The sequence below is a fragment of the Phacochoerus africanus genome, chromosome 6 (genome assembly GCF_016906955.1).
Source record: "Phacochoerus africanus isolate WHEZ1 chromosome 6, ROS_Pafr_v1, whole genome shotgun sequence".
In the NCBI taxonomy this organism is placed as follows: Eukaryota; Metazoa; Chordata; class Mammalia; order Artiodactyla; family Suidae; genus Phacochoerus; species Phacochoerus africanus.
In genome coordinates this window covers 110,146,422-110,161,587 of record NC_062549.1, presented here as the reverse complement: position 1 = coordinate 110,161,587, position 15,166 = coordinate 110,146,422, and the positions used below count along the sequence as shown (strand labels likewise).

The following is a 15,166-nucleotide window of genomic DNA, read 5'->3' as shown; positions in this document are numbered from 1 at the left end:
GGTCGGCAGTTCTTATGTGTGTGGACAGCTCAGCTGTCAGGTTGGGGACCCCCAAAAATGGCTACCCCATTTGTGCCAAGATCCTACCAACGGTTGCCCGTGCTCAGGGGAACTGTCTAAATATTTCCTTGGTTTTCTTTATGAGTAGCTCTGGATCTTGGGGATGAAGGGGTTAATATCTTTCGCATTTTCTTTGGGGATGCCTCTAGAATCTGTGGTTAAGCCATGGTCTTGGTTTGGAGTCCTTTGATAGGGATACCTTTGGTTTAAAAGAAGAAGTGTGTTCCTTATTGCCAGGAAGAGTTACTGTTTGTCCCACCTAAAATGCATTAAGATATTTTGAAGGATTTTTTTTTAAGTGAGCGCTGTGGTTAGAAGTTGGTCACTTTGGAAGCTGATGTTCAGAACATGATAAGAACTTGTTTTTTATGTCTACTCCCCTAAGCTGAAATTAAACAGTGTATGCAGAGGGAAAGAAAAACATTCTAAAGCCACTGCAGGAGGATTTACTAAAACATTCCAAAGATACACAGCTCTAAATCTGGAACATAAGAATCTTTTCATTTGCATTTTAGTTGGGAAATCTCCCGGACATAAAGAAGCAAACTGAAGATAATATAATGGAATGGGTGGGTCCATTGCATCTCTTGATGTCATTGAGCTTGCAACCCAATTCTTTGAGGAATTAAAAACAACTGTGGAGTTCCCGTCGTGGCGCAGTGGTTAACGAATCCGACTAGGAACCATGAGGTTGCGGGTTCGGTCCCTGCCCTTGCTCAGTGGGTTAGGGCGTTGCCGTGAGCTGTGGTGTAGGTTGCAGACTCGGCTCAGATCCCGTGTTGCTGTCGCTCTGGCGTAAGCTGGGGGCTACAGCTCCGATTGGACCCCTAGCCTGGGAACCTCCATATGCCGCTGGAGCGGCCCAAGAAATAGCAAAAAACAAACAAACAAAAAAAAAAACTGTACTTGTCTTACAAATCCAGTCTTGACAAGAACAGAAATACAACTCTAGGAACAATTCAGAGCCCCCTGTCCTTTTGACCAATCTCAAAACCTCCCCTCTTCATCTCAAAAGGCTTATAGATATTGTCAAACATCTGGATTTGGGGAATAAGATTCCTTCTTAGTGGAACTTACATCCTTTTTCTGTGCCTTTGAGCTTTGAGATGTAAGTGTTCTACCTGAGGTTCTCTACAAACCCAGAGACATTTCTTTGAAGTGCATACTTTTCAGAGGTGATTCTTAGAAGGACAAAAAAAAAAAAAAAGTGTGGGACTATTTGGAAACTAGATAAAAGTTATACCAAGTTAAGTTAAATGATGGATCTTCATTGACTATCTAGATCATTTCCAAATAAGATAAAATACTGGAACATTAATTGAACACAAATTTACTTTTGGCTTCTTATTACAGAGGAACTAAAGCTATTTGGGTCTATTGGTAAACATGTTTTGTACCACAGTGAAAAACTTACTATGAAGAAGAATATACTTCTAGAAATTATGAATATATTTATAAATGTGCCACAGAATGCTAGTGTTAACAGACACACGATTGCATACTTCTTAGATTTCACTAGAAAGTAAGGATTCTAAGGGTTAAGAACACTAACCATTATATGTTATAAAAAACTACTTAGAATTATAAAGGCGAAAGGAAACAACTGTGCATGACAAGTAGGAGGGGAAGCATTATGTATTTGGGGGGGTAAGGTGTGGAAAGACTTTTTTAAAAAGTGTTTTTGTCGTTTACAGAAAATTATTGTTTTACTCTGATGCTTTCACAAAAGTGTCTGGTCTTTAGAGAGATTCATAGGAAAGACTGACAAGTACTCTAGAATATAGGTTTCTGATAAGTTTAAGATCATCAAAGTGAGACGAGTTAGAATTTTCAGAGCTGATAAAAAAACTGGATTCAAGCTGAACAAGAATTAGTAACATGAGACTAAATAAACTGATGAAGATGATTATAATTTTACAACTTTTTCTTTGAAACATCGCTGATTCCTTAATGTTTTGTTTTCCAGATTTAAGGAAACCTTTCTCTCTTAAGCTGTTTATGCCTTAAGGAATTTGATAAAGTATACTTTTGTGAACAAAAAAAAAATTTACTTTTTTCCCCTGCCTAGTCCCTCCAGAATTTGGAATTTGTGGCATGTTTTTATTTTCATGGCAATATATTGATTTACATAAGCTCAGTAAGAATATGTCCTTATAACAGGACACAGTTGGAACAGTGGTTATATTAGCAAGGCTTTCACTGGAATGCCCTACTTGAGAATATGTATAAAATCAGATATGAGTAGACAGTTTTAAAAACTGAGGTTGACTTTATGAAGGCAATACACTCTTTAGGAAAAGTGGCCTGGTATTGTACTGAGAGGGTTCCCAGAAGCTCTGCTGGCTGAGTAAGGAAGGTCACTTCATGCAGGCCCAAGAACCTCAGGATTATCTTGGGGACCTCAGGAAGCGAGGAATTCACCCAAATCTCTAGCTATTTCAGGTGAAGTCTGAAATGACAAATCCTTATCTTGGTTTCTTAACCTGGAGAGCCTTTAAAAGTTCAATCTGAGATTCCTTATGGAAAGTTCTAGCAAAGTAGAGTAAAAAGAGCCTATATGGTCAGTTATTATTCTTACTGCACCTAAATAATCAGGACAAGTTTAATGAGACCAGACTTATTTTGCAAACAAACTAGTCTGACTATGATTATCTTTGATAGAAATAAGGATGATTGTAGAGGAAAAAAATTATGTTTCAGTAAAAAACGATAATACAATCTTTTGGATATCAGATTCTAGACCTGTTCATTGACTTGGGGTTTTTGTTACATACCTGGAAAACAGACTGGATCCTGAATTGTTTTAGTTTTCTTCAATGTCTGGGCTATTCTCTAAATGAAGATTTCCAGTTTTCTCACACCCTTCTGATTTGAAATCACTAAGAACAAAGACTCCCCTTGAATCTCCTTAGAAGGCACCATAGCAGGTCAGGGCCTTCAGGGCTTTAAACCTTGGGTCCGTATCTCCCAGTGGAAAAGAGTTTCTCAAGAGTCTTGGAACTGCACACCAGCAGGAGACCTAAAATTAAAATTGGGTATGGAGGTTCTTCCTCAGAAGCAGATGGCATCTTTTTTTTTTTTCTTTTTCTTTTCCTTTTTATGGAAAGGAAGTTCCAGGGCCAGGGGTTGGATCAAAGCTGTATCTGGGGCCTACACCACAACCATGGCAAACTGGTTCTGAGCTGCCTCTGTGACCTACACTGCAACTTACAGCAACACTGGATCCTAAACCCAATGAGCAAGGCCAGGGATCAAACTCCCATTCTCATAGAGACAATGTTGGGTCCTTAACCCACTGTGCCACACAGGAACTCTGCATCTTGAGGTGGACAGCTTTCCTGAGATCATGGATCAAGATCTTCAGCTCCTATTTGAAAGCTTTGGTCCTTTTGCCATTTCATTACTTGCTCTCTTCTCTCATTAATGCATGGGAAGACAATGCCTCTTAACTCTGGCAGCCATTGCTGCATCTTGCTAAGGCCATGTCTACAGAACAGAAATGCCTAGGCTTTTTTGGTGTGATGGTTTTAGATAGTAGAGAATTGTTTTTAGTTTACTTGTTGGCTCAACAAGGAAGTCTGTGCCTTAGCAAATACCTACTGCCTGTACCTGGGTCAACACTTCTGATGGTGTAGTAACTACAAGAAATTAAGAAGCCATTTGGCTAAAGCAACAGGAGGCTGTTAGACTAAGGTGGCTCTAGTGCTGTGTGGTCTGTGTAAACAAACCAAGGTTATGAAATTAAAACCTAAGGACAACAGTCACATATAGCCAACTAGGCTTTAAACTATAGCCAATCAATAATGGCCTTGCTTTTCTTCTGCATTTTCTCTATACAAGCCTCTCCCTGAACTCCTGATGCTAGAGTGATCCTAACCTCTTCCAATTTTGCCTGCTTCAAATTAGTTTTTGCTCAAATAAACCCTCATCATTTTTTTTTTTTTTGACCATGTCCAAGGCACGTGAAGTTCCCAAGCCAGGGATCAAACATAGACTATAGCAGTGACAATACTGAATCCTTAACTGCTAGGCCACCAGAGAACTCCCTTGTATCATTTTTAATTTGCCTCAGTTTATCTTTGGAGTTCCCATTGCAGCTCAGTGGGTTAAGGACCTGTTGTCTTTGTGAGGATATGCATTCAATCCTTGGCGGCTCAGTGAGTTAAGGATCCGATGTTGCCATAAGCTGCCGAGTAGATCGCAGAAGCAGCTCAGATCCCGTGTGGCTGTGGCTGTGGCGTAGGCTGCAGCTACAGTTCTAATTTGACCCCTGGCCCAGGAACTTCCATATATCACAGGTGCGGCTGTATAAAGAGAAAAAAAAAAAAAAAAAGCCGAAAACCTTAGTTTATCTTTTATACTACGCTCAGGACAAAGGGTAGGGCCCCAGAATCCTATGTCTCTGCTGTTCCTCAGGACATGCTTATTTCATGGGGGAAAGCATACAACTCTCCCAGAGTTGGGAGATATATTTCCTGGGCTACATACACATGGTGATCTTTAGCCTGTTTGTGTGACTTTCTGTGTAATGACTGAAGATCCTGGTTAGTACTTTGGAGTAACAGGCCCTGTTTTAATTGTTTTTTTAATACTTAATTACCTTAATGCAAAACACCTCCCATGCAAATGATTTTTTTTTTTTTTACTGCATTTTATTTGACCTTATTTGGCCACACCTGTGGCATGTGGAGGTTTCCAGGACAGGGATCGAACCCGTGCCACAGCAGCACCCCAAGCTGCTACAGTGACCTGCTGCACCACAAGAGAACTCCTTTATTGCATTTTAGAAGTGGTTGAGGCTGACCCTCCTAGAAAATTACTGGGATAATTCATCTTTCTTTTCCCATTTCCTTCCTCTGTGCCACCCTCCACATCAAAAAAAAGTCAACATGAAATTGCCTTTCATCTCCCCAGCACCAACATTCCAGGTTTTAAACCAGCGTATATTTTAGACCAAAGTCTATTTTTCTTGTTTTATCTGGAAAATCTGCACATACTTATGCATATTCCTTTTTAAAAAGTAAGGGGCGTCTCAGGCTTTTAAAACCAACTCTGTAATACTTTTTGATGAAAGTGCTCGCAGAAGTATAGCTTAGTGGTTTGGGAAGATGCCTTTGAAGTGTAACAATGGAAAAGATTATGCAATTATGTGGGGCTGGTGGGTAAGGATTGAACAGACTTCAGCAGAAGACAAAACCCAAAAGAGGGAAGGTAATGTTTTTCAGAAAGTTGTTTGTAGTTACTTTTTTTTTCTTTTTTTTGTCTTTTTTGTCCTTTTTAGGGCTGCACCCGTGGCATATGGAGGTTCCCAGGCTAGGGGTCTAATCGGAGCTACAGCTTCCGGCCTACACCCAACCACAGCAACGCCAGATCCGAGCCACACCTGCGACCTACACCACAGCTCACGGCAACGCTGGATCCTTAACCCACTGAGCGAGGCCGGGGATCGAATCCGCAACCTCATTGTTCCTAGTCGGATTTGTTTCCACTGCACCATGACGGGAACTCCATGTAGTTACTAACATACACATTTTTCAAAAATTTTTCAAAAACATTTTTCATAAAGCATTTTTCAGTAAACATCAGTAAGAAAGATTTTTTCCCCCCTTTGGTGGTTGCTTGTTGCTCTTTTAAACGTCTATCTATGATTCTGATCATAGGATGACATGACTAGCTTTCTCTTGATAGAAGGCTCTGATGCTGGGCCAGATTTGAAGTGTGGCAGAACCGTGAGTCGTTCGTAGAGGCTAGGAGGGCTGCAAAGTCCTCAGAGATGAGCCCCTTGAAACATCCTTCATACAGAAAGCTTTGAGGTATAGTGGGAAATGCAGACTTAGTTAGAATCTTAACTTTGCCATTATTTAATCCGGCAGACTCTTGACAAGTTACCGTCTCTGAATCCGTTTCCAAACCTGTAAGATATGGCTAATATTATGTGCAAGTTTGTTGTGAAGACTCTTTCTTTCTCATACTTATAAAATGATGGCACATTAACAAACCCACTCTTGGTACTTAATTCATTAAAAATGGTTTTTACTAATCAGGTGGGCTTAATATCAACAGCAAAGAATTCTTAAGCCACCATTGGGATATTAGTTAACATTTTGATGTCTGTACCCCAAAAACTTATCAAAGCTTATAAGCTCTTTAAATGCAAATAATTCCCTCAACCTCTGACTTTCTACCTCTTGGCCCTGAAGTTATTCAGCAGGATGCAGCATGATTGCCCAAGTCACCACTGCTACCCTCACTCTACCGACAAACACAGGCCACGAGCACTTTGGGTACTTAGCAACTTAGAGTATAATACAACGCTACCATCTAGAAATAAAAGATTTTATCTTTAGCTGAATCTTTCCCTGGCCTCACTCACTGTGCAGAAAAGAGTTAAGATTTTGGGAGGGCGCCCACCCTTCTTTGAATTATGAGAGTAGATCACTGCGCTTAGAGTATTTGTGTGAAAAATATACTTTATGCTGAATACTTGCTTTCCTTCTGGGAGGCTAGAATTTTAAGAGAATTCCAGGAAGAGGGTGCCTATGTGATCAGCCCTCAATTAAAAACCTTGGGCACTAAGTCTCTAATGAGTTTCCCTGGAGGTAGCATTTCACACGTGTTGTCACAACTCCTTGCTGGAGGCATTAATGCATCCTGTGTGATTTCACTAAAGAGAATTCTTGGAAGCTTGCTCTCAGTTTCTTCTGAACTCTGCCCCATGAGCATTTTCCCTTTGCTAATCTTGCTCTGTATCTCTCTCTCTCTCTCTCTTTTTTTTTTTCTTTTGGCTTTTTAGGGACGCACTTGCGGCATATGGAAGTTCCCAGGCTAGGGGTCTAATCGGAGCTGCAGCTGCCGGCCTACACCACAGCCACAGCAACACAGGATCCAAACCACGTCTGTGACCTACACTACAGCTCTTGGCAACACCAGATCCTTAGCCCACTGAGCGAGGCCAGGGATCGAACCCGAAACCTCATGGTTCCTAGTCGGATTCATTTCTGCTGTGCCAGGATGGGAACTCCCTGCTCTGTATCGTTTCTATGTGAATAAAACTGAATGCTGAGTCCTGTGAGCCCTCCTAGGGAACTCTGCAAACCTGGGAGGTTGTATTAGGAATAGAGAAACAGAAGCAATAGGATAGGGATTTACTCTAAGGAATTAGCTCATGTGATTTTGGAGACAGAGAAGTCAAAGACTTGCAGTCAGAGAGAGCCGAAGGCATAGTTCCAATCTGAGTCTGAGTCCAAGTCTAAAGGCAGAAGAACAATGTCCCAGCTGGAAGACAGGAGAGAGAAAGAATTCTTTCTCACTAGAATTTTATTCTATTCAGGTCTTCAGTGGATTGCAGTAGGCCCACACTGGGGAGAGCGATCTGCTTTGGTCTGATTTAAATGTTAATCTCATCTAGAAACACTGGTACAAACACACCCAGAAAGAACGTTTAACCAAATATCTGGGCACCCTGTGGACCAGTCGTCCCAGGGGTGAGCGTGAGGAACCCCGATGCAATCTGACTTTAGCTACAGCTCTGCACAGACTAGAAAATCAGCCATCTCCAGCCCTGAGCTCTTTCCAGCACTGTCTGATGTTTCATCAGTATAGTGGGTGCATTACACCCTACCTCAAATGTTCTTAGGAAGAGTAAGTGAGAATGTGTGTTCCTTTACTCGTATCATTCATAAAGGTGCCTCCTGTGTGCTGGATGCTGTGCTAGGGAGAGGATGTGAGTAGGTGGAGGGTGGCATGAGATGTGGCCCAAGCGGTGGCCGGGGACTGGACCACGCAGGACCTAGGACCCCATGGTAAGAACTTTGGATTTTGTTCTAAATGCAATGGGAGATCCCTGAAGGGAGGTTTGGCACCATGCCTGGACATGGGGGGTGCCCAATACCTGTTTTTTTGTTGAGTATTACCACCTGGGTATCCTGTCAGAAATTCAGTTTCAACATATCCACAATCAAACCTGGCCATCTTTTTCGTGTAATCCTTCTCTGAGTTGACTGCTTTTATGACACCCAGTTCTTCCTATCATCTAGACTAGACAATATATTTGCCTTTCATTTTTCATTCTTTTATTCCCTTTCTGCCAACTTGTTTTTTTTGTATTATCTCTATTTTATTCTGAGCCGATTACTTTATCTTGATGAGCTTATTTTGTCCTCTCTGAAATGGGCGTCATACCTCGTAAGAGTAAGATAATTAAATGAGCCTTAGGAGACTGACCTAAGAAAACATTTGTACAGTTGATGTCAGAGAATGTTTTGCCTGTGTTCTCTTCTGGGAGTTTAATGATGTCTTGCCTTATGTTTAAGTCTTTAAGCCATTTTGAGTTTATTTTAGTTCATGATGTTAGGGTGTGTTCTAGTTTCACTGATTTACATGCAGCTGTCCAGTTTTCCCAGCACCACTTGTTGAAGTTATTCATGTTTTTAAAATTATTTTATTGTGGTACGATACATCAACATAAATTTTACCATCTTAACCATTCTGGATTTTTTTAGCTGTGCCCATGGTGTATGGAACCGCCCAGGCCAGGGATGGAAACCACGCCACTGCAGTGACAACACTGCATCTTTAACTGCTAGGCCACCAGAGAACTCCGTCTTAACCATTCTCAAGCGTAGAGTTCAGTGGTATTAGATACATTCATATTGTTATTACAACAATCACCACCATCCACCTCTAGGACTCTTTTCATCTTGTAAACTGAAACTATGAATTATACAGTAACTCCCCATTTCTTATCCCTGGCAACCACCATTCTACTTTCTATATGAATTTGACTGCTCTAGGTACCTTCAGGTAGGTGGAATCATAGGAATTTGTCTTTTTGTGACTGGCTTATTTCACTTATCATAATGTCCTCCAGAGTCCTCTGTGTTGTAGCATGCGTCAGAATTCCGTTCCTTTTTTAAGGCTATCATCCCATGGTATGTATATATCATATTTCGTTTATACATTCACCCATCCATAGATGTGAGTTGCTTCCATCTCTCTGCTGATAACCCATATAGGGTTGTTAATGAGAATTAAATATGTTCCTGGCATACGGTAAGTACCTAATATATCTGCTCTAGTGTTTTTGGTTTTTGGTTTTTTTTTTTTTTCTTTCTAGGGCCACACCTGTGGCATATGGAGGTTCCAGGCTGGGGTGGAATCAGAGCTATAGCTGCCAGCCAACACCACAGCCACAGCAACACTAGATCCAAGATGCATCTGCAACCTACGCCACAGCTTCCAGCAATGCTGGATCCTTAACCCACTGAGCGATGCCAGGGATCAAACCTGCGTCCTCAAGGATACTAGTTGGGTTTGTAATCCACTGAGCCACAAGAGGAACCCCATGCTATTATTTTTTTTTATTGTGGGGTAGGAGTATGTTTGACTTGTTTTACATATCCACGGATGCATCTGTGAGATCTCTGTATTTCAGGAGCTTCCACAAGGGAAGAATTTGGAGCAGTTACCTTTTAAAGATTACAATTTGGTAATTGAAAAATAAACATTTGATAAGAACTTAAAGAATCCAGAAAAGATCCAAGCTTTCCTCTAACCAGGTTTATTAAACATAACAAGATTCTATATATAAAGTGACCTAAGCCTGCTGCTTCAAACATGATACTTTCTTAACCAGTATTTTGATAAGTCAATCCATGGAATGGCAAAAAAGCAGCTTACTCTAAAATTAATAGAAAAGTACCCAAAGCACATTATACGAACAGCCTAACTACTGGAACTTGAATAGTTCTGTAAGGTAAGTAGGAACGAGGCCCTGTGACAGGCTGCAGGAGAACGGACACAAGGTGTCAAGAGGCCATTTTATGCACGGCCACTGTGATGCCATCGTGCTTCTGGATCATGATGTTCCTGAAAGGCAAAGTGGAAGATATTCAGTAAAAGGCTACAGGTGGGAGTCAGTGTAAGATTAAAGATGCTGTTTGGTTTAGGATACAACTAAAAAAATAGTACTTATCATTTTTCTATGTATAAAAGCAATATATAAACACAACAGAGCATTTGGGAAATAGAGAAAAGTATAAAATACAAAAATGAAATTAATTTTATAATCGTATCAAAGACAACCATTATTAGTATCTTCCTTTTTTAATCTGGTGTATAGCATACATATCTTCTCATTTTACAAAACTGTGATCATAATGAGCATAGTTTTGTATTCTGCTTTTTTCATTTACTGTTGTTCAGAGGACCCTCACTCAAAACGTCTTTATATTTCTACTACTACACACACCGTTTCTGTTCTTGGTTTAGTCTTCCTCTGCTTTCTTTTACTGATAGTTCGTGACAGCTCTTACTCTTCATTTACATGTACCACTGTGGTCTGAAAGCACAAGAGCTTCAGAGATCAATGCAACAGCTCCTATGGTCCAAAGGGCGGAACTGTCCTCCAAGTACTTTAAATGAACACAGGGCAAGCCCCAGTCAAGTTCCCCAGGGCTTTTTCTGAATCAAAAGGCAAGGAAGGGATCTGCTGACATCTACTCACCCGTTATCTGATTCTAGACACACGACAGGAATATCGGTGGGGTCTGAGGTTAGCTTAGCTGCTTGCTGGGCTAGAACAGATATCACCCCAGCATGCTCATCGGACAGGGTCCCTCGGCCTAGAAGACAGATATGGTATCATGTTGCCTGACTGTCCAAAAATGAGTACAGAGCTATAGTAGAACTAAACTCAGTTATTCACAAAAAGAAGGGTCAGCTCCTGGGCTCTTAGCTACTGTTAGTACTGTTAGGTACGGACATGAAATGATTCTGCCCTGAGACTCAGCTGGTTATCTCAGTGAGGAAGCCAGACAACAGCTTTAAAGTCAATAAAGCCGTAACACAGTTCTCCAAGTCATTTCCATCACCATCTTCAAACACCTTCTCAAGCATGTAAGGAAGCTATAATTCAAGTCAGTCTGGAAGCAAACTGAAACCAAGATGAAATTCAGAGGTGAGACTGACAAAAAGCAGTCAGTAAGGACAAGAGACTTGTTGAAACTAATTAATTCCTGGAGTTCCCTCATAGCTCAGTGGGTTAAGGATCTAGCATTGTCACTGCTATGGTGCTGGCATAGCTGTGGCATGGGTTTGATCCCTGGCCTGGGAACTTCGCATGCTGTGGGTGAGGCCCTCCCAAAAAATCCCAACTAATTAATTCCTCATGGGAAATCTAATTTCCTTTTACTGAGTTCAACTTCAAAGAATATAAAGATCTTTGCTCAAGAGTTTAGCTGTAGGATCACCTTAACAGCATACATAACTATTCTATAAGCAATTATGTCCATTAGAATAAGCTGGTTGTTTTCAAATAGGAACAGAATTAGCTTTTTACTAATATCTGTTTTAGCCTGTAGATAATAACTTAGGTGTGAGGTACAAAAAGTAATCACTAAGTTTACCGTATATTTCTGTATATAGAGGCAATACAAGCCCATGTACTTGAAACCAGGTCAGGTAATGTACATGCTACTATGCAGAGTTGATGGAGTTACTGTTGTTTATAAAACATTAACTGGACAGACACAACGTAGTCTTTTGGGCCTTAAAAGTTTCTTTTTTTAAATTTATATATATATATATTTTTTATGGGATGGAAATCCTGTGAAATTGGATTGTTATGATCATTATACAACTACAGATGTGATAAATTCATTTGAGTAATAAAAAAAATATATTTTTATTAAACAGTAATTGATTTACAATGTCATGCCAATTTCTGCTGTACAGCAAAGTGACCGCACACACATACATTTCTTTTCTTATATTATCTTCCATCATGGTCTATCCTAAGAGACTGGATATAGTTCCCTGTGGTATACAGTAGGACCTCATGGTTTCTCCATTCTACATGTAATAGTTTGCATCTACTAACCCCAAACTCCCAGTCCATCCCACTCCCTCCCTCCCTCCTCCCCCTTGGCAACCACAAGTCTGTTCTCTATGTCTGTGAGTCTGTTTCTGTTTTGTAGGTAGGTTCATCTGTGGGACCTTGAAAGTTTCTTAAAGAAATTAATTTAGTTTTAGATTTCCATACTTGAATCTCAACCTTTCCATCTGTAAAGCTGGCAAGCACCTCAAAAAAAAATCTCCCTTTTCTTCCAACTAACTGATTTGTGTATAAAACCTGAGTTACACAGACTAATTCTTTCATTTACCCTCCCTGCAAAAATTCAGAGCTTTAAAAAAATCTTGCAGAACAGAAGAGTAGTGAGCAAGGTGTCCTGGGTTTAGTAGTTCTGACATTAATTAGCTGAAGCCTCCCATTGTTTACCTTTCTGGATTTCTTTCCTCATCTGCAATTTGTTACCATCTGTTGAGCATCATGTCTGGGTTCTGTGCTGAGTGTTTTACATATTTTATATGATCCTATAATATTGTGATGAAGAGGCTTTGGGGCCAGACTCAAATCCTAGCTCAATCACTTACTAGTTGTATGACCCTGGTCCAGTTACTCAACCTCTGTGCCTCAATTTCTTTATCTACCTCATAGGACTGTTACAAGGATTAAATGACTTGATATGTGGAAAGCGCTTATAATGGTGCCTGGCACATAGAGCTCAGCAAGTGCAATTCCATAATAATAATTATCAAACAACAACCCCGTACAGAAACTGAAGTTCAGAAAGGTTCTTTTTGGTCCAGGTTCACACTACTAGTACAGGGGAGGGCTGGGGGTTGAACCTAGATGTGTCTGAGCTTGCACCCCTCATTTTTACTGCCTACTTACTGTTCAGTGAAGTTGAACTAAAAAATAACACCATCCATCTGGCAGGGTTACTGGGGAAATTTAGCAGTCCCAAAATACATTCAATAAATGGTAACTGCTGTCATTATCTGAAGTCCTTTCTAGACCCCGTTTAGAATGATTCAAATACTATTCTAGAAGAAACAACCATGTAGTGCTAGAACTGCAAGGGACAGCTCCACCTTTTAAGTATCAACTGAAAACATTCAGTTTTCTAATTTTGCTATTGGGAGATGATCTCTATTTACAGAAAAGTCCCCCAAAAGTGGCAGGGTGGCAGGAAATGCAAACTAGAGAAAGACAGCACACTAGGCTCCCAGTCAACATCAAGTGCTGTGCAATCCCCGGAAGGGCTGTTGTCAGATACTTACATCCCAGATTGAGTCCTTGTGAATCTGTGCACAGGACTCCAACAATGGATGGATTCTTCATTCTAATTCCAGGGACAGAGGAAGAAGGAAGCAAATGATGTAGGAAAATGGATTTAAATAATTATAACACACACAGGCTTTCTATGTACCCAGCACTGCTGTTAAGTGCTTTAAATCAGTGTTAGTCTTTTTTCTTTATCCCTCATCCCTACTCCAAGAAAAATTACATTAAATCATAATAAGCTAACTTTAATGATGGTTAAACTAATTTCTCTCTGATGAGAGAAAAGACTGTGCCAGGTACTGCTAAGCTTTGGAGGGCTACAAACGTTGCAATAACTAGGATTTTGTTGCTCTCGTTAAAAATATGTATTTTAGCCTACTCTCTCACTTGAAAGAACTGCTGAAAGCTAACTAAAACTGGTTGCCCCATGGAGAGGAAGTGGGAAGCTGAGCGTCCCTGGTGCAAGGGAGGTGTCTCCCTGTATGCCGTCTTAAACTTTCCTAATTTTGGATTTTACGTAGACACTATATGTTCGAAAAATTTAAAGGATGTCTTTCATCTTCTTGAGCACCAAATAACTGGTTACACCAGAAAGAGGTACGCGAGTGTGTTTATGTTTACACTGCAGGTACAGGTGATAGGTACCCTCCTTCCCCCAAATGAACTCGGTTCCTAAAACTCCTGAAGAACGGTCCCGCCCACACAATTTCTACACGACAGGCGGGATTTGGGCTCGGACCGGGGACACTTGTTCCGGAGGGAGTGTGCGGAGCACCGGCGGGATTTAATTCCGGGTCACCCTCCACTCCCATCGGCGGCCCGGGGACAGAACGTCCCCAAGAAGCCCAGCGGGCAGTCACAGCTCGCGCCTTCTGTTCCCCTCAAGGACAGGCCCGCCGCGAACCCAGGACAGGCCGACGAGGCCACATTACTTACGTGTCCTCCAAGTGCTGCTCCAAGGTTGCCTCCATCCCGCCGCCGTCCACCCGGCGCACCACCCACGGTGGGTCTTCTCCTAGGAAACTGGTCTCCGGCTCAGCTTGGTCAGTCACATGATGCGAGCAGGACGCGGACCCGGACGGCGCCTCCAAAGGGACAAACTTCGTGGCGCAGACTCGGCGTTTTGTCCAGGATGACGTCATTACGCGCCCTCTGCCCCGCGAGCTGGGCGGGGTTCTGCTGCCTGGGGTGCGACCCGCGAGGGGACCGCGCGGGATGTACCCCCGAGAGGGAGGTCTGTGGTCTTCCCTTGGAGCCGGCTTCTTGGCCTGTCCCTTTGTCTCCGCCGTACAGACCTTTGGATTTCGATTCCACCGACTCCGAGAAGTCGGGCCAGGTCTGGTTGAAGTTTTACAATAATCCGGCCGGCCCCGCGGGGTCCCATCCAGGTGGTGGGGCAGGGACAGACAAGAGAGACACAGGATTCCGATGAAGGGTTCCCCAGGCTTGGAGGGACAAAGAGAGGAAGGACAAGGGACTAGAGGATGAGGCGGAACAAAATTAAAACCCCAAGCTGGGTAAGGGGGCAAGTGTTGCGATTTTTCGAAGACGTTGGTTCTTCCTCTTTGGAGAGAGTTCGGGAACGTTTGAGAAAGAAGGTGTCATTGTAATAAAGACTGGGTAGGACCACTTAAAAAGTAACCTTTAAAAAAGTTAATTACAAAAGCAGTTATAGGGAGTTCTGGTCGTGGCTCAGTGGTTAACGAATCCGACTAGGAACCATGAGGTTGTATGTTCGATCCATGGCTTGCTTAGTAGGTTAAAGATCCGGCGTTGCAGTGAGCTGTGGTGTAGGTCGCAGACCCGGCTCGATCCCGCGTTGCTGTGGCTCTGGCGGAGGCCGGCGACTACAGCTCCGATTCGACCCCTAGCCTGGGAACCTCCATATGCCGCAGGAGCAGCCCTAGAAAAGACAAAAATTAAAAAAAAAAAAGCAGTTGTAAAAATAAGGAAAGAAAGCCCACCCATTGTCTTTGTCCG

The 15,166-nt window shown here is 41.9% G+C and overlaps 1 protein-coding gene across 1 annotated transcript; it reads right to left on the bottom strand.

The window, feature by feature from the left end:
* Positions 1-9,598: 9,598 nt before the first annotated feature.
* On the bottom strand, positions 9,599-14,302 carry LAMTOR5 (late endosomal/lysosomal adaptor, MAPK and MTOR activator 5). Its single transcript, XM_047785069.1, has 4 exons — positions 14,123-14,302; positions 13,183-13,244; positions 10,565-10,682; positions 9,599-9,927 (listed from the first exon to the last, which is right to left on the bottom strand). Exons 1-4 carry the CDS (start codon positions 14,155-14,157, stop codon positions 9,867-9,869), a joined length of 276 nt encoding a protein of 91 aa, XP_047641025.1. The 5' UTR covers positions 14,158-14,302; the 3' UTR covers positions 9,599-9,866.
* Positions 14,303-15,166: the final 864 nt, after the last annotated feature.